General features: G+C 42.1%; 1 protein-coding gene across 1 annotated transcript in view; it reads right to left on the reverse strand.

The window, feature by feature from the left end:
- The window catches only part of NRXN1 (neurexin 1), a 933,637-nt gene that overhangs the window by 796,389 nt on the left and 113,198 nt on the right, over window positions 1-24,050 (reverse strand). Inside the window, 3 exon segments of the mRNA XM_033145071.1 lie at window positions 15,032-15,043; window positions 15,974-16,003; window positions 21,832-21,849. Coding sequence (XP_033000962.1) covers window positions 15,032-15,043; window positions 15,974-16,003; window positions 21,832-21,849 — 60 coding nt within the window.

Consider the following 24,050-nt stretch of genomic DNA (forward strand, 5'->3'; position numbering starts at 1 on the left):
CAAGGTCACCAAGCAGCTGCATGTGGAGGAGTGGAGACGCAAACCCGGTTCACCAGATTACGAGTCTACCGCTCTTAACCACTACACCACACTTGGAGAGCAGGGGGAAGCCCAATTACAATGGTTCTGGGTAGGAGGAGGTATGGTGTAGGAGAAGGGGCAGGCCGGGTAAGGGGGACACGGCACAGGCAGTTAGTGACTGTGCCATGTGCCAGCACCTCCTCCAACCTGGGGTATTGTGGTTATCATATCAGCCAGCCCCCGGGTCTGCAACTGCTGCTGCTGAATGCTAGGTCAGCCCAGAATAAAATCTCCCTCATCCATGAACTGATTATGGCTGATCTGGCATGTATCACTGAAACCTGGGTAGGTGAACAGGGTGGGGTTGGTCTTACCCAGCTGCGCCCACCTGGGTACTCAGTGCAGCACCAGGCCAGATTCAAGGGTCGGGTCGGGGGAGTTGCTGTGATCTATAGAGATTCTCTCTCCATCTCCAGTCTCTCTGTCCAGTTGGGGGGGGGTCTAGAGTGTGTGTTCCTGGTGTTGGGCAATCGGGACAGATTAGGGATTCTGCTGGTTCACTGCCTGTCTCACTGCCCAGCAGTCTCCCTGCCTGAGCTGACAGAGCTGGTCTTGGAGGCAACGTTGAGGACCCACAGACTGCCGGTTCTGGGAGACTTCAACATCCATGCTGAGACAGCTGGCTCTGGGGCAGCTCAGGACTTCATGGCCGCCATGACAAACATGTCCCAACACATCACTGGCCCAACACACATGGCAGGCAACACTCTGGACCTTGTTTTCTCGACTGGGCAGAAAAAGGGTGTTTTGAAGGGTGGGGCACTTCCTGTTGAGATTTAGGCTGTCAGCACCTTTTCTCCTCTGCAGAGGAGGGGAACCTACTAGGAAGGTCCACCCTTAGAGGCTGATGGATCCAGTGGGATTCCAAATGGCTCTGGGGTTTTTTCCAGTTGATATGAATGGTGCCCCTGTCGAAGCCCTGGCTGTCCTCTGGAACACCCAAATGACTTATGCTATTGACATGCCACCTAGGGGTGGGTGGCACCACTTTGCGGTGGTTCCAGTCCTACTTGGATGGTCATTCCCTGAGGGTGTTGCTTGGGGAATGCTTTTCAGCCCCATGGATCCTTCAATGTGGGGTTCCACAGGGCTCAATCCTATCCCCCACACTATTTAACATCTACATGAAACCACTGGGTGGGTTTATCTGGAGGTTTGGAGTACATTGTCAGCAGTATGCCGATGGCACTCAGCTCTATTTCTCCTTTACATCTGCAGGTGAGGCAGTGGAAGTGCTGGACCAGTGTCTTGCCTCGGTAATTTAGTGGATGAGAGCCAACAGACTGAAACTCAATCCAGATAAGACTGAAGCACTGTTAATGAGTGATGATTGGACTTTTTAAAACACTTTTTTCTTGAGTTTTATAGGGTGATGTTGGTTAATTTGGGGTTAGAGGTAAGATTTTCATTGGTGCTCCATACTGACCTGCCCTCACATTGGTTGTAACGATCATTACCATTAGCACCATAGTATGTTGAGAAAAATCCTACCCTAAATGTGACCTGAAAATGTTAATTGGAACTTGGTAGTAATTGGGTTTGTTCACACAGCAGTAGTTTAGTGCTATGTGCACAAGCTGAAACAAAACCATGAAAAGCCTTGAGTTCATACTAGCATCTAGTTTCATTTTCACAGAATCCCAATTAATGAACCAAAGATTTTGGTTTAAAACAAGCTTTTTGTTTTAAACCAGATGGGTGGAAGATCGCCTGCTCTTGATAGGGTTACACTTTCTCCGAAGGAGCAGGTTCATAGCTCAGGGGGTACTCCTGGATCCTTTGCTGTTGCTTGAGGCTCAGTGGCCCAGAGTGCCTTCCATCAGCTTCGGCTGATGACCCAGCTATGCCCCTATCTGGACAGGGATAGCCTAACTACTGCTGTCTAGTCTCTGGTAACCTCAAGGTTAGATGTACCTTGATACCTGATGCAGTTAGATATAACTGCAATGTGTTATATGTAGGGCTGCCTCAGAAGGCGGTTCAAAAACTTCAGCTAGTGCAGAATTAAGCGGCCAGAGCAAGACGGTTTGAGCATATTACACCAATCCTGGTCCGACTGCACTGGCTACCGATTAGTTTCCAGGCCCAATTGAAAGTGCTGGTTTTGACCTATAAAGCCTTAAATGGCTCAGGACTGCAATACCTCAAGGACTGCCTCTTTCCACATGAACCTACCCAGATCCTGTGATCACCTTCTTAGGCCCTTATTCATGTGCCTCCTCCTCAAGAGGTCTAGAGGGTGGCAACATGAGAACGGGCCTTTTCTGCAGTGGCTCCCCATCTGTGAAATGCTCTCCCCAGGGAAGTTCACCTGGCACCTTCATTACACACCTTTAGGTGCCAGGCAAAAACGTTCCTTTTAAACCAGGCCTTTGGTTGATATGATTTGAATCCAATGCCCTTTCAAAATGTGGGGTTTGGGGGGAAGGGGGGTCATTGGGTTGTTGTTTTAATTCTGATTATATATTTTGTGGTTTTATATTTTGATTTTGTTCTGTGCACTGCCTTGAGACCTCTGGGTATAGGATGGAATAATAATAATAATAATAATAATAATAATAATAATAATAATAGAAGAAGAATTATAATTAGCCCAGAGTCTGGGATCTGGGAGAGAAGCCTACCCAGCAGATCTTAACATACTGGCAGGGGGCCTTTGCTACTGGGAAAACCGTGAGGTGGCCAAAGTACTGGAGCCTCAACTTCAGGATCTGTCCTTCTAGTGAGCATTCAGGGCTGATTTCTTTGAGAATGGATAGGTTTGATCTTCTTGCAGTCCATGGGACTCTCAAGAGTCTCCTCCAGCACCATAATTCAAAAGCATCAATTCTACGGCGATCAGCCTTCTTTATGGTCCAGCTCTCACTTCCGTACATTACTACTGGGAAAACCATAGCTTTAACTATACGGACCTTTGTTGGCAAGGTGATGTCTTTGCTTTTTAAGATGCTATCTAGGTTTGTCATTGCTTTTCTCCCAAGAAGCAGGCGTCTTCTAATTTCGTGACTGCTGTCACCATCTGCAGTGATCATGGAACCCAAGAAAGTGAAATCTCTCACTGCCTCCATTTCTTCCCCTTCTATTTGCCAGGAGGTGATGGGACCAGTGGCCATGATCTTAGTTTTTTTATGTTGAATTTACTAGTCATGGTAAATACATTGGCTCCAGAACTCTAGTGACCAATGTGCCCCATATGGTTCTCTATGTACTTTCCCCATGGCATTCTAACCTATGAATACACAACAGGATGTTCTATTATGTTAACAGAGTAATATTTCTATGAAACTTCTTCTTATTATTATTATTATTATTATTATTATTAATATTAATATTATTATCCTATTATTATTATTACTATTATTATTATTATTATTATTATTATTATTATTGCTCAGGAAACGGAATGAGCTCCTTACTATCTCCTTTAGCTGGTAAGAGTATTAGAAAATATATTTTTAGATCTCTCTCTGGCCTGTTTTCCAGGTGGTTTTTTTTTTTTTTTGGGTCTCAGGAGAATTACAGCTAGGTACGAATGTTCAGGGTTTTTCTTTGTGTCTCATGGTGGGTAATTAGTTTGACATAGATAGGTGCGAGGATTTTATATGCCACACTTCATGAGGAAAGAGGATGGCTGGGTTGGACAAGAAGACCTTCCTTGCTATATCTTTGGCTGAATTACATTCAGTGGGAAGGCTGAAAGCATATTTGAGTGGACTAAGACAACCAGAGTTCTCATGTGCCTACACCCGTGTTTATCTTTACATCAATGTCAAACAGGTAGGCACCTACTGAAACGAGGTTACGGTATTTGCTGAAGTCCAATGAAGAAGAGTTAAAGTCTCCCACCCCATATAGTCCTGATGTGCACATCCTTTAAGACCACTGTAGTCATGTCCTGTTTGCTCCAGAGACCACTCAAGGAGGACACAGAACATAATCAGTGAGGGGTGAATGGCCTGGGGAGGGTTCTTGAAGTTCTCGAACTTCCTCATCCCTGTAGAAATGGTCAAAGGCCTGGAAACGATGCCTTATGAGGATTGGCTTAGGGAGCTGGGTATGTTTAGCCTGGAGAAGAGAAGGTTAAGGGGTGATATGATAGCCATGTTCAAATATATAAAAGGATGTCATATAGAGGAGGGAGAAAGGTTGTTTTCTGCTGCTCCAGAGAATCGGACACAGGGCAATGGATTCAAACTACAAGAAAGAAGATTCCACCTAAACATTAGGAAGAACTTCCTGACAGTAAGAGCTGTTTGACAGTAGAATTTGCTGCCAAGGAGTGTGGTGGAGTCTCCTTCTTTGGAGGTCTTTAAGCGGAGGCTTGACAGCCATCTGTCAGGAATGCTTTGATGGTGTTTCCTGCTTGGCAGGGAGTTGGACTGGATGGCCCTTGTGGTCTCTTCCAACTCTATGATTCTCTGATTCTATGAATAGAATAGAATAGAATAGAATAGAATAGAATAGATCTTTATTGTCATTGTCCCCTTGCAGGAAACAATGAAATTCCTCTGTTGCTATATCAAGAGGCATATTGGGGTTGAATCTCAAACAGTAAATACCGAACAAGCAGTAAATACGAACAAACAATTAAGACTCAAACAATATTGCTATCTTGTGTGTCCCCTTTTTTATAATAGAAGCTGTTTTGCATTGCAGGTGCAATTTTCCATGTAAACCATCTAGAACAGTGGTCCCCAATAAGCTAAGTCCTGCAGACCTCCATTTTTCCAAAGGCCAAGCCGTGGACCCCCTACTTTTGGAAATTTTGATATCTGTATGGCAGTTTTTGTTATGTGAATGGCGCCACAGACACCTTGGGTGGGTTACCTGGCACCCCTGGGGTCTACGGACCACCAATTGGGACCCACTGATTCAGAAGATAATGTTTATAGCACAGAAATATTTTTTAATATGACAATTAGATGTCAAGAGACTAGCAGGATGCTGACGAGTGTGCACTGGGGGAAGAGGGGCTGGATTCTGACTTGGGAGAGGGTGACAGTGGTTTGTGGAGACTTGTACCAGCCAGGAGGAAAGAGTCAGAGGCAGGGGGAGCTTCGGAGCTGAAGGGTGGAGCACAGGGTGGGTCAGAAGAAGAGGATGAAGAGGCAGGTCAGGCAAGTGAAGTGCCAAGTGCTTCTCCTGAAACACTTTCTCCCAGAACCAGGATGGTATTGAAAAAGGGGTGAGCAGAGGAAGTTTCTACCCAGATGTTTTCTCTGGCTAGGTGCATGCAGCCTGCCAGGGAAAGATACAGGTGGAGTGGGAGAGGTCCCCTGATACTGCAACTGTACCACGGAGTGTGGACCTGGGAATAGCTGCCTAGTAGTTAGATTAGTGTATGTGGATATCCAGAGGTGTAGAAGCGACTGTGTTATCTTTGACAATAAATACTTAACTACCCGCCATGCACATTCCTTTGGTTGGGAAGCGCCCTTGACAGTAGAGCACTGAATGAAGACTGGGGAGAACCAGTTCAAATCCTCTCAGCCATGAAGGTCACGGGGTGGGGGTGGGGGAGCCACATTCAGCTTCTACCCTGCTTGGCCTGGGAATTTCCCCAGACTGTCCCCAGGCCACACACACACACACACACCAGTCTTTACACCTCACACCATTTTTGCTTGGTTGGAATGCGCCCTTGAACTATGCCTCTTGCGTGGAGAGTAGAGCGTTCCTCTACTCCTGCTCTAACCTATTTTGCCGGATTGCTGTAACAATGATTGGGATGGGGGGGGGAATCTTTAAATGTCCTTGAGCTTCTTGGATAGTGGCTAGAATACAAATGTAAGGTTCTCAAAGTGGTCGTCTGGACACGTTGAGAAGCTTTCAACTCTTGTATTCCATGCCTCATCTCCTTTCCTTACAAACTGATATTGTGCTGATTTTTTTTGTGTGTCATTTATTGTAATAATTAATAACAGAAGTTGATGACGCTATATGGATCACAGAGGTGGAATTCCATGAAAATAGGCAAGGTGAGATCCTGGCTCACTGGATCGGATTCTGAGTAGCTGAATGCCTGCATGCTCTTTTTTAACCAGTAGTCGTTGGTGCCATAGAAGATATCACCTTGCCTCTTCTGTATCTCTCAAGCTGGAAATGTGAATTAAAAAAAAAAAAAGCAAATCTTATTCTCATTCTGAGCAAACAGCAGAGATGACACACATGCTAAAATGATTTATGTCCCTGGACAGGAAGCTCCTAGACTTGGTAATTCTGAGGCAGGAAGTCAGAAGGGTTAGCAGAATTGGATGACTTCCAAAAGTCTTCTAGGACTATTTTTTTAAAAAAAGACTTGGTGTATTCCCAAATGAATATATATACACCGTGTGGGTGTGTGGGTGTATGTGTGTATATATATATGGTTCTTTATGGATGGTGATGACACAGAGATTTGCTGGGTTTCTGAGGGCGGGGGCAGCAGGTAGCAGAAGAGCTGAGTAAAACGATAAATGCTAAATAACCTGTTTTTATTTAGGCTAATTCTGAGCCTAAGTTCTCCAGTGCAATTCTACACATACCTATCTGAGGTTATGCCCCAGCAAACGCAATGGGGCTTACTTCTGCATACGACTGCACTCTTACTAAACTCCCCTAAATGCATCACCTCAAAAAAAAAAAAATCCACCATTATTTGCTAAATAATATTTGCTACACCAGGCTTGGGCTATGAGCACTTCGAGACAGCGGTTTCTAAAGCCTGGTCCAGAGATTCTGTATGGATTTGTAGGGAAACCTACACCACCGCTGGAACTTCTGAGTTCGTTTTGAAATTAGAGCGTGGTGCTGACAACGCCAAGGTTGCAAGTTTTATCCTTGTAGGGGACAACAACATATTCCTGCATTGCAGGGGGGCTGACCAGATGATTCTCAGGGTCCCTTCCAACTCTACAATTCCATTATTCTGCCTGGATATAGTATTATTATTTATTTATCGTGTGTGTGTGTGTGTTTTACAGACAGTAATATATTGTTTCATGTGATATTGTGAGCCATTGGAGAGGCCAAAAGACAGGATGTAAATATTTTAAGGTATAAGAACATCCCACCCCTCCCCCACAAAATAAAGAGTCCCAGGACCTTTTAATGATCATGCAACTAATCCAAAACAGTGTGCTCCATAATCACTTCTCTTGAGGACCAAACAAACTTCTACGCTGTCTGGATTAAGCCTCAGTTTGTTTGCCAACACATAATTGATCACCGGTCTCAGGCAGTGGTTCAAGACCTCCACTGCCCCCCATGAATCTAGTTATAGGTAGGTAGCCGTGTTGGTCTGCCGTAGTCAAAACAAAATAAAATAAAAAATTCCTTCCAGTAGCACCTTAGAGACCAACTAAGTTTGTTCTTGGTATGAGCTTTCGTGTGCATGCACACTTCTTCAGATACACTGAAACGGAACAAGAACAAACTTAGTTGGTCTCTAAGGTGCTACTGGAAGGAATTTTTTATACCATGAATCTGTTGGGAAAGGGTGATGACCTCCATGACAGCCCCTAACTCTGAATGGTAACATTTATTTATTTATATTTGTTTGTTTGTTTTTAGGGGGGCGGAATACAGACCACATAATCACGCACATAATGAATTATCAATAAAACACAGATAAAAACAGCAAGATACCCAAAATATACATAAACCAATTTATATTATGTCTTAGTAGGATATCTGATTTTATTTTTAAGTTTTCAGCAGGTATCTAAAACAATATAGCGGGAGCACTAACTTGGCTACGTGGTTCAAAGATGGTGCATAGTTACTTAATAAAGTTCTTTTGTGTGTTGCAGAAAACCAGAGAACAACAGAAATGCAATGTTCTTCGTTTTCCTTTTCACTCCAGTTATGGTGCTTTTCCACAGAGGGACATAACTAACATGACTGTAAAGCAGTGGTTCCCAAAGAGGGCAGGACATGTGGGTCAGTGGAGGGTTACCTAGTGGGGGTGCTAAGAGGCAAGGGGGGGCAGGGGAGGGTGCTGGGGTTTAAATGACTATCCGACTTTGAAAAGCTGGAATCACTGACTCAAGCTCATCAATTTTGTCGAACAAATTTTAATTTTAAAGTTCAATAAATTGCTTCTTTTCTTAAAAAAATATATATCCTGCTATTCTGTTCTTCAGTGGGTCATACAAACATTTATTCTGAATAATGCTTTTTATAGGGTAGTGGGAACTGGAGACGAGTTTATAGAGCAAAGAGGGTAGTGGCCCAGAAAAGTTTGGGACCCACTGGTGTAAAAGCATTAGTGATATCAAGGTCTGGGGTTTGGTTCCCACACTGATGTTACGGAGAGGATGTTTCATCGTGCCAGCATATGCCCTTTACATCAAATTTTAATAATCCTTCCTTAAATTTCATTAATTCCGTTACCATGCATTCATACAGGAAATTTAACACAGCATAACTTTTGAAGGTCAATCAATCCTTATGCATAAGATTACTGAAATAACATGTCATATGATATTTTTTTAGACACTAGAAGAAATTATCATTGCATATTCAAAGAAAGAGAGATCTGCTTTGCCTTGTACATTACACAGAAGCGTGTTATCTCTACTGTATCATGCTCTTGGCAGCGAAGTCTGTGACAGCAAGTGGCTGAACTGGTGTGACAACGGGAATTCTTACATCAAACCTCAAGCAGCTCAGGGGAAAAGACTCCCCATGTTTGCATTCTAGCTTCTGTGTGGGAAGGGAAAGTTGTCAGTACCCTGACATCTATCACAACAGATAGATGTTAACGTGCTTTAATTTCTTTCACTGGTCATTTTAATGATCCCTGTTTTAATTTTTTTTATGGACAATGCTAATATTTCCTGTAAGCAGCTTAGAAGTTTTACTCTGATCAAGCAGTATATAAATTTTGTCAAAGAAACTAATAATAACAATAACAATAACAATAAGAAGAAATAACAATAAGAACAATAAGAACAATAACAATAAGAAGACACTAGAAGAAATTATCATTGCATATTCAAAGAAAGAGAGATCTGCTTTGCCTTGTACATTACACAGAAGCGTGTTATCTCTACTGTATCATGCTCTTGGCAGCGAAGTCTGTGACAGCAAGTGGCTGAACTGGTGTGACAACGGGAATTCTTACATCAAACCTCAAGCAGCTCAGGGGAAAAGACTCCCCATGTTTGCATTCTAGCTTCTGTGTGGGAAGGGAAAGTTGTCAGTACCCTGACATCTATCACAACAGATAGATGTTAACGTGCTTTAATTTCTTTCACTGGTCATTTTAATGATCCCTGTTTTAATTTTTTTTATGGACAATGCTAATATTTCCTGTAAGCAGCTTAGAAGTTTTACTCTGATCAAGCAGTATATAAATTTTGTCAAAGAAACTAATAATAACAATAACAATAACAATAAGAAGAAATAACAATAAGAACAATAAGAACAATAACAATAAGAAGACACTAGAAGAAATTATCATTGCATATTCAAAGAAAGAGAGATCTGCTTTGCCTTGTACATTACACAGAAGCGTGTTATCTCTACTGTATCATGCTCTTGGCAGCGAAGTCTGTGACAGCAAGTGGCTGAACTGGTGTGACAACGGGAATTCTTACATCAAACCTCAAGCAGCTCAGGGGAAAAGACTCCCCATGTTTGCATTCTAGCTTCTGTGTGGGAAGGGAAAGTTGTCAGTACCCTGACATCTATCACAACAGATAGATGTTAACGTGCTTTAATTTCTTTCACTGGTCATTTTAATGATCCCTGTTTTAATTTTTTTTATGGACAATGCTAATATTTCCTGTAAGCAGCTTAGAAGTTTTACTCTGATCAAGCAGTATATAAATTTTGTCAAAGAAACTAATAATAACAATAACAATAACAATAACAACAACAACAACAACAACAACAATATACCCCGTGCATCTGGGCGGCTCCCAACAGAATACTGAAAACACGATGAAAGATCAAACATTAAAAACTGCTTTCAGATATCTTCTAAAAGTCAGATAGTTGTTTATTTCCTTAACATGTGATGGTAGGGCATTCCACAGGGAGGGTGTCACTACCGAGAAGGCCCTCTGCCTGGTTCCCTGTAACCTCACTTCTCGCAGTGAGGGAACTGCCAGAAGGCCCTCAGAGCTGGACCTAAGTGTCCAGGCTGAACGATGGGGGTGGAGACGCTCCTTCAGGTATACTGGGCCGAGGCCAGTATACCCGAAGGTATACCTAAGGTACCTAACACATAGGCCTTTGGCCCACATGAGGCTTTGTCAACGAGATTTGGAAACAAAGGGGAGGGAACGCCATGACAAGGTGGCTACAGAAAGGGTGCAAAGTAGAGCTGCTTTTGAAACAAGACAGCACTTTTTGCAAACACTTTCTCCTCCTGCAAAAAGCACCCGCTTTTCAGTTACATGTCTTGATAATTCCCCCCAGCTGCAGCCTTCTAAAATTCTAGCCTTCCTGCTTGGTTATTGTAAAAGCTCCACGCTGGTTCACAAGACACCGCATGGCCAGTTTGTTAAGTCATGCCTGTGCATTAAGGCTACAGGACAGCAATGAGAAACCTTTTTCAGACTGAGAGCAGCACTTTGTTGCAGGGAACTTTCAAAGGGCCGTATGTCAGGGAAGGTTAGGGCCAGAGGCAAACTGGGGTGGGGGGCGGGCAGTAATTCTGCCGCATACCTTTTTGCAATAGGCCATGCGAAAGTCAAGAGGTTTCGACACCTGCCTATGCAGCATCTCTCCATCCAGGAACAGCTACAGGGACTGTCACAGTTGAATGACACATTCCACCTGGGCAAAAACACTTGGGCGGGGGGAGGTACACAGTAGGGCTGAGAGGAAGGGGTAAGTACAGCTGGGGAGGGAGTTATCTCCCAATTTACCCAGAGAGGCAAGTGTCACTAGCAGCCTAATCCTAAAGCACACTGCACTGCTGTATGAATTGGGGCCTGCAAACCAACTATACCAATGCAATACAATGCAAGCATGTAGCACAACGCTGTGCTGGCACTGCAGCCCCATCATTCATAGCAAAAGGGGTGCTTGGAAATTTCTCATGCCATTTTTCAATTACTTTCTGGCAGCCCCATTTGTTTTGTTTTCTGGTATAATATTGCCTCATAGGTTTCATATCCCCCCCCCCCCCGTTGGTCTCATTATTGTTATTATTATTAAAAAATCTCATTCATTTAGTTTCTACATTTATTGCAATGAAGACCCAGCCTGTATTCTGATGCCTGTACTTTTGGAGTTTTCCACCCAAATGACATGACTTGTGCCAATGTTGCACTACGCCCCTAAGCCCTCAGACATGCCAAGTTTCAGATATATTGGGGAAATGGTACTCGGTGTAATACACAGTTAAATCGGTTTCCCATTCTCTGAGCATCCCAGTGTTTAGTGCTTCAGGCAGAGCAGTAGGCCTATTCATGCCTTCACACTTTCAGAACACCCCAAGAATACCCCTCCCTAAAAAAAGTTCCCTAGATGTAACTATACATAAATGCAAAGCAATGTTGTGCACCTTTTACAGTTTCAGAAACCACCCCCCCTTAATAAACAAATGGGAGAAATCAAACAAAAGGATTTTAATTTATTTCACCTAGAAATGGATTAAAACGAATGGGTGTTTCATTTTTCATTTGTTTCTGATACAAAATGCATACCCCTAGCATTTCATCATTTTAAACTGCTATACTAATACAGTAAACACGAATGTCGAATATGCTGCAGGGTATAATCTGGGATTGCAGAAACTTTGATCATGGCTTTGCCTTCTTTCACAAATCTTTCTAAAGGTCACTTCACACATGTATATTGATTGAGTGCACAATGAAGAAATAGCCTGCGTGTGTGTGAGTGAGCCGGCAGAAGATGAGTCAACACAGATGCAACTTTCACATCGCCAAGTATCAGCTCAGACAGTGTTTTTCTGCAGAGAGAGGTAAAACACTGGGTGGAGAGTTATGAGATATGGATTAACCAAGTGATAAGAGAGAGGGAAAGAAAAATTTATGTGTATACTGGACTAGTTTTATTATTATTTTTTATTAAAGAATTGCAGCAGAAAGTTATCAACCAAGGATAATAGTATAATAACAACACATTCCTATGCATGTTTACTCAATGGGGCTTACTTCCAGGTAAGTGCGCATTGGACTGCAGTGCAAGAAGGTAAAAATGTACTCAAGCCCACCAAATAAATATTGAGAATTTGAGAACCAATTCTTAAGCTGTGTTGGCCAGTGCTGGTTGATTTAAATTTAAAAAAAGAAGAAGAAAAGCTGCCACGTACCATGCATCCATTTTTCATGCAGTACTATATACTGCCTGATATTGCAGTGTCATGAACAGAGCGAATTTTCAATCCCCATTTTCCCTCCCATTCACAGCAATAATTTGCATGCAATATAAATTATCAATAATACTCCAAATCGCACATCTCAGTGCTCTCACATCAAAGGAATGAATGTAAGCAAGAGAGCAAAATGTCAGAAAAATAACCCAGTCAAACCGAAAATGGTGTGGTTGGACTATTTTAGTTGGATCACGGCTCATATCTTCATTTGACATGAAATGGGAGCAATTCTCCATGTAGCTTTTAACCTGACATTTCCTGTAAATATGGGTTTCGGATAATTAGTCTAACTAGACATCAAGGCATAATCCTTTTCTTCTTTGCTTTCCTCAGAGAAAATTCATTAAGCTTTCACAAGGCCTGTTGCATATGACGTACGGTCAATAGGCAAATATTACAGAATTGAATATTATATTGTCAGTAGATGAACATTCGGGCACAATTCCAGTTAAGCTTGAAAGAGGATACAAATATGTCTAAAGCCTTCTTGGTTTTTGCTTGGTTTTTTTAACTACATATGAAGCAGAAAACATGACAATTTAGACATGTCTAGTGATTTGGAAGGTCATCTTTAAGACAAGGGTTGGCAATGTGATACCATGGGTGCATTAACACCCTTGGAACTGTCCCCTGGCACCAACACACCTCTGAGAACACAACACACACCATTACCCACTCACTCACTCGCCCCCAGTCATGATGTGGTGAGGGCATTAACCTTTTTCCTCCCTTGAAAAGGATATAAAGTTGAAGGAGGAAGTTGGAAGAGTGGTGCTCTTTCCCACTTCTCTTTCCAGCTCTAGGTGCTTATCTCCGGCTTAGTTTAATTCTACTGGACCCAATTTTTACCAACTCTAAGAGGGGCTGTCCCTGGGGAGAGAAAATGGTGAATGGGGAACTGCCCAAGGTACTGGCTCAAAAATCCAAAATGTGCCCATGCGCCTAAAAATTGGCAACCCAATTGCAACTGTCTAGATGCAATTAGTTTTCAACCCTTTTACAACAAGGACGTTTAAATCTCAAGAACTCTATCATTACTTTTCATCTACCATAACGTAGACTCAATAGGCTATAGGGCTACTTTTTAAACTTTGTGTCGCTGACATTTCAAGACGCTAAAATAAAACAACAATTGCAAAAGCCATATAATAGCCACTATTCTTTTCGGGGTTTTTTTTGGGGGGGGCAAAGTTGTCTAGAATTCACTGTACAACAGAATCCAGATAATGAAGGGAAATGAAAGAATAAACCTACCCACAATTATAACAGAATGAAAATGTTTTTATTGGTGGTTTATAACACATCCAGTGAAATTTAGTGCGTGGTGTTCTTATGGGGGGGGGGGTTTCTTACCAAGTGCAATTAGTTTGATAAAACAATTTCCCTCCAGGAAAAAAAAAGAATAATTAGGTATGTTATACACCTTGGCATTTTAAGCTAAAGATAAGCATGTTGATTTCAACAAGAGACAGAGAAAAATCAAGCCCATGTTTCATTTTTCTCTTTGAAATCAGTAGCGACACTATGCATAGGATTCCACTTTGTTTTCAATTACAGTACACTAACTCAGTTTCAAACTTACCCAAATGATATCGTACAAGGGAAACCTGCTTTGATTCACTCTCTCATCACAGATAAACAAAACAAGCATTTCCCCCACGCTTCTGCCGACTCTCCTCTCTCTTTCCCCCGTTTTATTTTAAAGGGCGCTGGTAAAAAACGAAGCTAACAACTTTAGAAGGAAATCTCACAGGCTTCTGTAGCAGAAAACCAGTTGCGCTCGGACTTACACATCACTGTAGTTGGGCCTGGAGCAATATTCTCCACTCGGTCACTATCTGGTGGTATCATCCTCGTAGCTGCCTTTGACAGTTTTGCATTTTGCCAGGCATTGAGAAGAGAATACATACCTCAGAAGGTGACTCGACTTCAGCTCCCCTTCTCCAGCACCTGCCTCCGAATGCTTCTTCCATGCTGCTCCCTTAATCCCGGAAGAGCTGCCCACCAACACTTCCAGCAATCTCCTTTAGCCAGTAGGGCCCCCTCCCACCCCACCCAATTTCTCCTCTGAATCTCTCCACACAATGCATTTCTTCTGCAGAGTCTTTCTAAGACCGTGTAAGAGATTTAACTCCTAATAGTGGTCAGCTACGAAAAGTTAACCCTTGCCTAAAATCCTGCCAATTTCCTCACTCTTCTCCCCCTATGCATGACGCTAAGATCATAAAGCGATCCGAAAAGGAATGTGCCACTTATTACGGTCTACACACTGTCTGGTATAATGGTGGTGCTAGTAAGCATCAGGTACGGACAACAATGACTTTATTTATATGCAATTACTTTAGATTTCCTTTTAAAAAACAAGAGCAGCGATTTTCAGCATAGAGGTCGATTTTTGAGTCAGAGGGTCCATCCGCCTATCTTTCCTACTTGCAACCCCTTACCTTGAGTTTGATGCAGTGTTTCACAATAAAAAATAAAAAAACATACCTACCTCCCATCACCACAGTGCACCAACACTAAATACACATGTTTGCATCACTCAGACATACACTGAAAGTATATATAGATGACATTCAAACAAAACTTTAAAGAAGGAAGGAAGTCATGTAATACCTTTACTTTTACCTATGGATTTGATGAAATGGTTCCATGAAGAAAGCATTGCCAGACAAAAAGAGAGAGAGAGAACAAAGAAAACAACAGTAAGAGTCATGTGTGTGTAAAATGTAAATGCTGTCACAATTCAAGAACATGAAAAGAGACAAGGGCATGAAACAAGTGTTTGAAGACAAATGGAAATGCAATTGGCGTCGCATTTTAAGAGTGGCTGCTTTGCAACCTTCATGTCCATGCAGGAGAACACAGGGGTAACCCATGCTTCATTTTCAAACGAGTGACACAGAAGTAACATGAACACTGACTTTAAAGGGAGCGGGGTTTGTACACGGTGATGGGGAAACACCACTTATTTCGTCATGTTGCAAAACTGTATTCTTAGCATTCCAGAAGCCAGGAGCGAGTGCTTTCCGCATTTTCAAAACAGTCATGCATTAATGCAAAGCAGGACTCTCTTGCTAGGTACAAACTCAAGACTCTTCAATTCGCAATCTATCTTGGGAGTATGGCTCCCTTTTGCTCTTTGTTGTGCTTAAAACACACAGCCATTTCCCAATCAGATCTTCACTCTTTTTTCTTGCTGACAGTTATTATATTGCAAGTTGGGTAGGGGGAAAAGAGAGAGAGAGAGAGAAGGAAATCAAAAGATTTGAGGAGCAAATTAAAAATTAAAAAAACAAAACCCGAAAGCAGTTTCTACGTAGCACTATTCGTATTATGTATATAAATATATATACACACAACAACAACAAAAAGGAAAAAAAATAATAATAATGTGACTGCGGTCATGTGCTTATTTGCAGCCCAAGAAAGCTCACAAGCATTTGGCCATCATTTGCCGTGATGGATTTTTGAAGCAGCTACAGAAGAAAAAGGAAACAAACCAAAATGAAATAAAGAAACAATGAAAGCAGAGTGGAAAAGGAGCAGAACCCATACCTTGGTCGCCCATCATCAAGTGCGCCAGACCTTAAAGGGAAACAAGAGCACAGTCAGCAATGAACAAGGGTGCACGGGAAGGTGGTATCGTCACAGTGAACCCCAAAAAATTGTTGTTTTTTTGCAACAGGCATCTGCTTCCTGTGAGATGTTTTCCAATACAGTGGAAAATTAAAACAGCATTTTTCAACCACTGGTTGGAATGCTTTTTGTGGGGTTGGGAATGGGGCAAAGGGGCCATTTGGCTTCTATTCTAACACAGATTAACGCTGCCCTGTACAGCTTCTTCCCTAGGCATTAAAGTTGGGCTGAAGACAAAAAAATAAGAAGAAAATCATTTCAAGTTCAACAAATTCCTGGAACACTCAGTCTCCCAATTTCATCGTTTTCAGTAGGAGGACACTTAGCTGCAAAATAGCTTTCTCCCCCCCCCCCCCTCCCGAATTTCCAAACATAGGACAGTGTCAACCTGAAGAATGGGCTGGGTCTGATCTTTTTCCCCTCGTTGAAAATGAGCATTTCAAATAATTAAACAAAATAATTCCATTGTCACATTGAAATGATAATGCAAGGGATGTCTCCTTGTTTGTGTGAAACGTTTGAGTAGAATAAGGTCTGTCCCCGAGCAGGAAAATTGTATGTCATCCACTGGGATGGATGCAAATATCAGCATTAATTGTAACTGGGGAGAAAATCCCTTTGTTTCGGCACCAAGTCGTTTCTCCAAATTAAAATATGCTGTGCTTAAAGTACATTGATGCTGAAATCAGTTCCCCAATTAACTCTCCCGCCCCCTGCCAACTGTGGAGAACTGAAGTTTTAATTGGGCTAAGCAAAGCAAGTTCTCCAAATCCATTAAAAATAAAATAAAATAGCTAAAGCAATAGCAAAAGAATTGGGTTTTTTTCTTTTCATAAGCAAATTTGGCATATCACATCTTATATCCCCTTAAACAAAAGTTTAGCTATTATGCCACTTTATAAATAGATGCTTAGCAAATTGGTTTAGGGGGGAAATCCAAATAGTAGTCATTTAGACACACACAAAAGCTATAAAATTGTGCTCCTCTCCCTCTGGAAAAATTTCATGGTACATTCCACATTGTTGTTTTGTTTTGTTTTGTTTTGTTTTGTTTTGTTTTGGTTGGTTGGTTCACACAAAGAAGGTGTGCAATAGAATAATATGCTGGTTTTTGCTGGAAGGCAAGATTCCTAAATTTGAGGTTTTTAATTCACATAAAAAATTAGGCGCACACATAGACATATAACAAGTTATCTGGAGGAAGGAAATATTTCAAAAGCAGAGAGCCCACACTCCCAAACACACCGCTTCACATAATCAATCAGTTGACAAAATAAGGTTTTAAACAATGTAATAAATTTTTCATTGAACGCAATATCTCTTCTACATTGACAATTACTCTGTATTAAGCATCTGGACACATGAAAAATCTTATTTTGGCTTCTGTTGCAGTAAATCACGTGGTTTCCCCCCCCCCCCCAAGTTTTTAAAATTCTTATCCTGTAGCATAAACTCGATGACAGCCTCAAAAATTGCATGATTTTAGAGAAGACAAGATGGGAGTCCACTAGTCTATGTTAACTCCACATTAAGTGCTACTGTACTAAGTAAATTTGTAACGATTTCAGTCTTATAGTTAGAGTGTAAGCTAGGATGTACCAGGTTCTCTGTGACTGAAGATTCTCCTCTACTGGAAAAAAAATCGCTAATTTGTGCCTTTTGAATGAATATAACATATAACAGCATCATGTCTTTCAAAAGACGTGGGCTCCTGAATTAGAAAGAACATGTTCCATGAAACTGTGTCAATCAAACTCCTTTCATGTTCCATGGGACATATGCTCAAGGTTTTATGTCTATCAGTACCTTAATTTTCTCCTTTTCATTTATTTATTGCTTGTGAGATTTGGGGGGGGGGTGTTCTGGGGTCATAAGAGGGGTGGTACTGGAAGAGGGAACTGGAAAACATCTGGGTCCTGGGTTTCTTTAGAGAACAAGGTAAAATATATTTTGCAATATGATAAATCATTGTGAAAATGAGCCTTTAAGGCAAGTTTGCTTTTTGTTGTTGTTGTTGTTTTTAAAAAAAATGTGGGCAAGGGCTGAAATAAGTATCAGTGTCTTGGATACAATGGTTATGTTGGGACAGAAAACAAAGCAAATAAACCACAAAACCCTGAGCATCTCCTATGTGCATAAAGTTACAGGAACAAGAGTGAGACCATCAATGCTCTTTCCAATAACTCGGGGATGGGGAACCTATGGCCTTCCAGATGCTGTCGGACTACAACACCCATCATCCCTGGCCATAGGTTATGCTGGCTGCAGGTGATGGGAGTTGGAGTCAAGCAATGTCAGGAGGGCCACAGGTTCCTAATCCCTGCAAACATCCCTGTTTGCAGACATTAGTGCCTGCACATTCCTACTGCTAGTGAATACCTGGAATTCTCTGCGGAGCGAAGGTGCATACAATCCCAGCTCATTTTATTCTGACATATGCATACTGGAATATGTAGAATAAAGGAAGTTCCCATTGGACCCTCTACCTTAGTACTAGCTTCAGTGACCGGAAGTGGCTCTCTGGGGTTTCAGGCAAGAATCTATCCCAGCCCTAACTTAGAGATGCAGAAGAACTCCTTGCAAAGCATGGCCAGTTATGTTGGTTTTCCAGAACATTCTGGCTTGCATATCACAATTTGCAAATTTTCACCTTGCATTGAGAAATGTTCCGATGTCCTAGAGCAAATGCTAGGAACCTCTGGCCCTCCAGATGTTGTTGAACTATGACTACCACTGGCCATGCTTGCTGGGACTAATTGGAGAAGTAGCTCAGCAACAATTGGAGGACTAAAGGTTCTCCACACCTGTTTTATAAGAGTGGTCTTATTAGCATGTTTATTTTACCTGCATTTAGTAAAAGTTTTGAAACGGCCAAGCTTGCCCAGTATTTGTTTGCAATTGGCACCCATAAATTGTTACTGGTGAACTTGCGACATGGAAAACGTTTTTCTTTTTCTTTCCTTTTTAGGTGGATATTCTTTAAAATGCTCAGGACACAAGAACAGATTGTTTGTAAAGCAAAAAACAAACAAACAAAAACCTTTAGATAGATGGTTGATTAAATATTACTATGTACTACAACTAGAAACTTAGTGTCCACATTGGAGCCCTACCCTAAAGAATTATATTTGCAAAACAGCTAGATTGGTTCAAGGTCCCTTAGTACTTAAAATGATTCATTTAACATTAGAAATGACGCACCATGACTTCTTCTATGGCTGAGCATCATGCCAGAAAAGGAATCGTGTAAATGTGCCCTAAGAGATTTAGAATATATAGATATATGTATATGCTGCAAGCTGATTTTTTTTTTGCATATTCAACTTCGACTACTACCCTTCGGCATATGCTAGTTTACAAAGATGGGCCAATGATATCTTATGCCTGTCTTTTTTTATTTTTTTCCCCCTAAGGTCAATTTGGTTAAGGAAATTCTTGCTTAACAGAGAAAATCCTTATCTGCTCTTAATTAAAGTGGTTCCACAGAGTGCTGTGAAGACGCAGTGATGTAGGCTGGCTGAATATCTGACTCACAGTGCACTTTCATGTCAGCTGCACTGGACTCTCAGAAGATATTTCCTTTCATTAAATCCTTGGCTCGGTTGTTTGAACTTGCCGTGTGTTCCTTTGGAATAGTCTTAAATAATAATAGTAATGATAATGATAATGACACCTCTGGATGGGAATGATTCTGCCTGAAAACATGTCCGGGGGGGGGAACCCGAAGACAGGGCCACACGACTTGTGAACCACCAAGAACACCCCAGCTCACCTGGCATGCCTAGTGGCCCAGGCAGAAGACAACCTTCTGCATTTTCTGCTAGCCCAGCACTAGGCATGCATGGCTGATACAATCAGCTTGTTTGATCCCTAACTGGGGGGCCTGTTCTTAAAGTCTCATTGGACCACTGTAAATATCAGAGTAATCAACAATCAGCATGAATGTCCTTTGCTTTCTCTAAGATGCTGCAAAACCCACACACACCTACATGTGTTTTACCATGTAGACAAGACTATGTGTTGAGTGTCTCACATTTGGGGTGGTAGCAGTTCGAAAGCACGTCAAAGTGCAAGTAGATAAATAGGTACCGCTCCAGCAGGAAGGTAAACAGCATTTCTGTGCGCTGCTCTGGTTTCACCAGAAGCGGTTTAGTCATGCAGGCCACATGACCCAGAAGCTGTCTGCGGACAAACGCCTGCTCCCTCGGCCTATAGAGCCAGATGAGCGCCGCAACCCCAGAGTCGTCTGCGACTGGACCTAACGGTCAGGGGTACATCTAACTTTACCTAAGGATATTAATTGTGCCCATACTCTCCTTTTGACATTTGGTGTCTGAGACACATATTTTCAGGATTCGCCATGAGCTTTGTAACTGCTTTTTTCTGTAATTGTAAAGTTCTTTTTAACCAGATTTTCCTGTTGTGTTTTAAATTGGGTGAATGATAATAACAGTAATAATAATAAGAAGCAAAGACACGGACATAAGAGGCACTTAAATCAGATGTTTGGGAGCTGCAGCATAATGCCACAAAGAGCAATGAAATAATGAACAGGTATAAGACAGAACTGAATTCCATTTCTTCATACATATTTTTTTTATGTAAACCACCAGGGTGTTTTGTGTCATAAAAATGTAATTAATAAATAAGAAGCTGCCAATGGCTCACATAACTAACTAATGTGGACATTAAGTACTCTTATACAGGACCAGAATGAATGGCAATCAGTGCCAATTAGTTTAACAAATGGCAAATGAATGGCCTGTCTTGAAGTAAGGGCAGTTTTGTCAATGATTTCAGATTTTCATCCATCATTTTATGGATCCGTCACTCCTCTCCCTCCCCTTATAGAACATTTAAAAAAAGGGTGGCAGCTTCTCTCTACACCAGATTGGTGGTGCTCTAAAAGACCCTGAGTCACAGTATCACAATCAACCTCTGTGGCACAAGTCACGGGGGCCAGAGAATCATCTGTAGATGTCTTTTTGCTCCCACTTACTGGTGTCAAAAACTGTGACCACAATATAGCAAAGCCCCTTGAGATGCATGGAAGAACTTGCACAAGCGCAGAAGGCCATTCCAAGCTTCTTCTCCCTAACAGCAGTCCCTCCACGACACAACTGCCATTGGGCAGCACAGCCTGCAAGCAGGGCTTGCCTTGGACAGGGAACAGGAGCTCCCGGTATGACAAGGGTGATGGCAGGCAGTAGTACTTATGGCAATGGTATCTGTATGTGCAACAACAATAAGACCAGATTGCATGGTGCTTTAAAAAAAAAAAAAAAAAAAAAAACTCAGAGGAACTTCAAAAGCAGGGTGCGGTTAGGGAATAACAAATTAAAAACTTTCTGGGCACAAAAACCCTTATGCAAGGTTGCCGAGTCTTCAAATGTACAAAAACAACGAGAAAGCCAGGCAATCCCATGATTAAGGTTATACAACACAAATAAACGTTGGTGTTCTTTCTCTTAGTTGCTAAGCCATTATTAGTGCATTAATGCTGACCAGAAAATCTCTCCCCCCCTGCCACTGCTGAAACCAAGAGATTCTCCCAATTTCAACAGTGTGTTTTTAAGTGGGGGGGGGGGGAAGGGGGCAACTTACGCCACCACCATGTTGAAACTTAAAACGGACCCACAAGGAAAGAAGAAAATCAACTTACCGTATTGAATGATAAGGAGCACCACTATAAACACTAACCAGGAGGCAAAACACTAAACAGGAGGGATAGGAAGGGTAAGAAAAGAGCATAGGAAAATAAGGTAGAAAGCACCCACCTTCCACATAGTTGTCTTCTGAAAGCACATAACAAGGAGGGAGAGAAAAAGGAAAAAAAAAAAAAAACATTCATTAAGCAGCATGCAGACTGGAACTTGCCTTTGCATGTGAGCATCATGCAAGGCATCGAACACCACATGCAAGTGATCCATTGCTACTATCCAGAAGGACGTGGGGGCATGGGAGACCAAAAAGCACAGGGAGGCAGTGTTTCTTCTGTTGAAAGGAAAACCCCACTCCTGCAAGTGGTACAAAAACAAAACAAAAGTGCAATATCTCAAGTGAAAGGGGTGTTTGTTTGCTAAATGGACATGTGCGGTATTAGGATTCATCCACTACGAGTTCCTCAGGTTAGTCAATGATTTCAAAGGGTGCTATGGTGTCCAATGGTTAATTTCTAAAACGAGAAACGAAGGGGGAAAAAGTGCCCGGGATTCAAGTCTGCCTCTGGATTAAAAACCCTTCCCCCTTTTAATCCCAGATAAAGGGAGGCGGGAGGGCTGGTTGAGACCAGTCAGTGGCCAAGGAAAAGGTCAGAGCCAGGTTTACTTCTACTTCACACACTGCAGGGGTAAGCTCTGGCATTGAAAAAGACGCACTTGAGTGCCTGCTCCTGTGCCTTTTAGAAGAGCTGGATGCACAGACGTATGGTTTGCAGCAGGTGATGGATTTTGCACTGCTTCTCTCCATGCCAAAGAAAGCTCCACTTAGCCAAATGTGTGGGCCAGGTTTATGCGTATGTTAAGAGACCCAGAAGAAGGGCCAGTTAAAAATAATAACAATAAGGAAACAAACAAACAAAAAAGTCTCAACCCCTACTTTAAATCAAACTCTCTACACATACAGCTGCACTACACACTTATTTCGGGCGTTGTACTGGTTTAATGGCTGTCACATTCCCCAGAGGACGTTCTCTGTTAATAGATCATCTGCACAGGGCAATTGTTTCCAGTGAGTCCTGGGAAATGAGAGTTCAGCCAGTTTGCAATTTCTTGCAGAGACATTCCGTGTGAGCTGCTTTCATGCTTACAGACTTTCTAAATGCGGAGCCGCCCCTAGAGCAACGTAATGCAGACAATGGTTATCTTCTTCAACGGAGTGAAGCTGGTGGCACTGTGCCTCAAAGGAGAAAAATGCTGCGCCAGCCGAAATCACCTCTTTTATTCACATCTGTTAAAAGTAGGGAATCCAAGGCTAGCTCCAAGTTTAAAGGGACTCTCTGCAATATGACCTGACATGGACCTATCACAGCGGGTTCCCGGACTTGCCAGCGGCAGCAGTTGATATCTACAAGCTACCATTTTAAAACCCCTTCCATGCCCCTGGAGCACTGTTTCTGCAAAGCACTCCAAATAACTTCTAGACCAGTCTGAAGGGCAAGTGCCAGAGCCCCAGCAAATGATCTAAGGTGTCAGGAACTGGTGCTAAGCTTGATGGGATTCCTTCCCTCTTCTGTACTCTGTCCATTCTAGATCAGCCTTCCCCAACCCGATACACTGCAAATCTCAATGGACTACAACTCCTATCACCCATCACTTTGGGCCACGCTAGCTGGGGCTGAAGGAAGTTAAGAGCCAAGCAGACACCATACTGGCCACCCCTGCTTAGATTTTTTCACAGTTTCCTGTGAAAGTTGCACTCCTTCCAATCCATGCTGAATGCAGCTATGAAAGGCAAAGGCTATTTCTCAAAACTGCAAACTATTTAGAAGCAGTGTCTAGTTCCAGAATAATTCCACCTAACCACCTTGCTTGTTTAAGGTCAAACTGTATAATCCTAGTAAACAGGCTAGGGAAGTCTTAGGAGGTCAGTAGTACAAATGAGTGACAGCAGCATAATTATGTCCACTTACTATAATGAAACTACTTAATCCTGCATTTCACATTGACAGTGATAATTTCTCTTGAATTCAAAATCAGCAAAGTATCTCATTACTGCATGTAATTATTGAAAATACGGGGAGGTAACTGGTCTAAATGCAACTCTCACATAGCTTACTCATGACTATTCTGATTGCAGTAGAACTGCACCGGGTAAAGCGATTTGAAGAGCATCAAACTGGACACTCAATCCTAACCAAATTGGTACATTCCGGAAGTGCATAATCCACGTACAGCAGAATTGTTTCCTTCCATTCAGAAGCTGTCTTCACTGAATCCATCACAACTTAATTTTGCCAAATGGAGAACTTGGAAAACAGCATATGCGCTCCTGAGGC

Source organism: Lacerta agilis, chromosome 3 (genome assembly GCF_009819535.1).
Source record: "Lacerta agilis isolate rLacAgi1 chromosome 3, rLacAgi1.pri, whole genome shotgun sequence".
NCBI lineage: Eukaryota > Metazoa > Chordata > Lepidosauria > Squamata > Lacertidae > Lacerta > Lacerta agilis.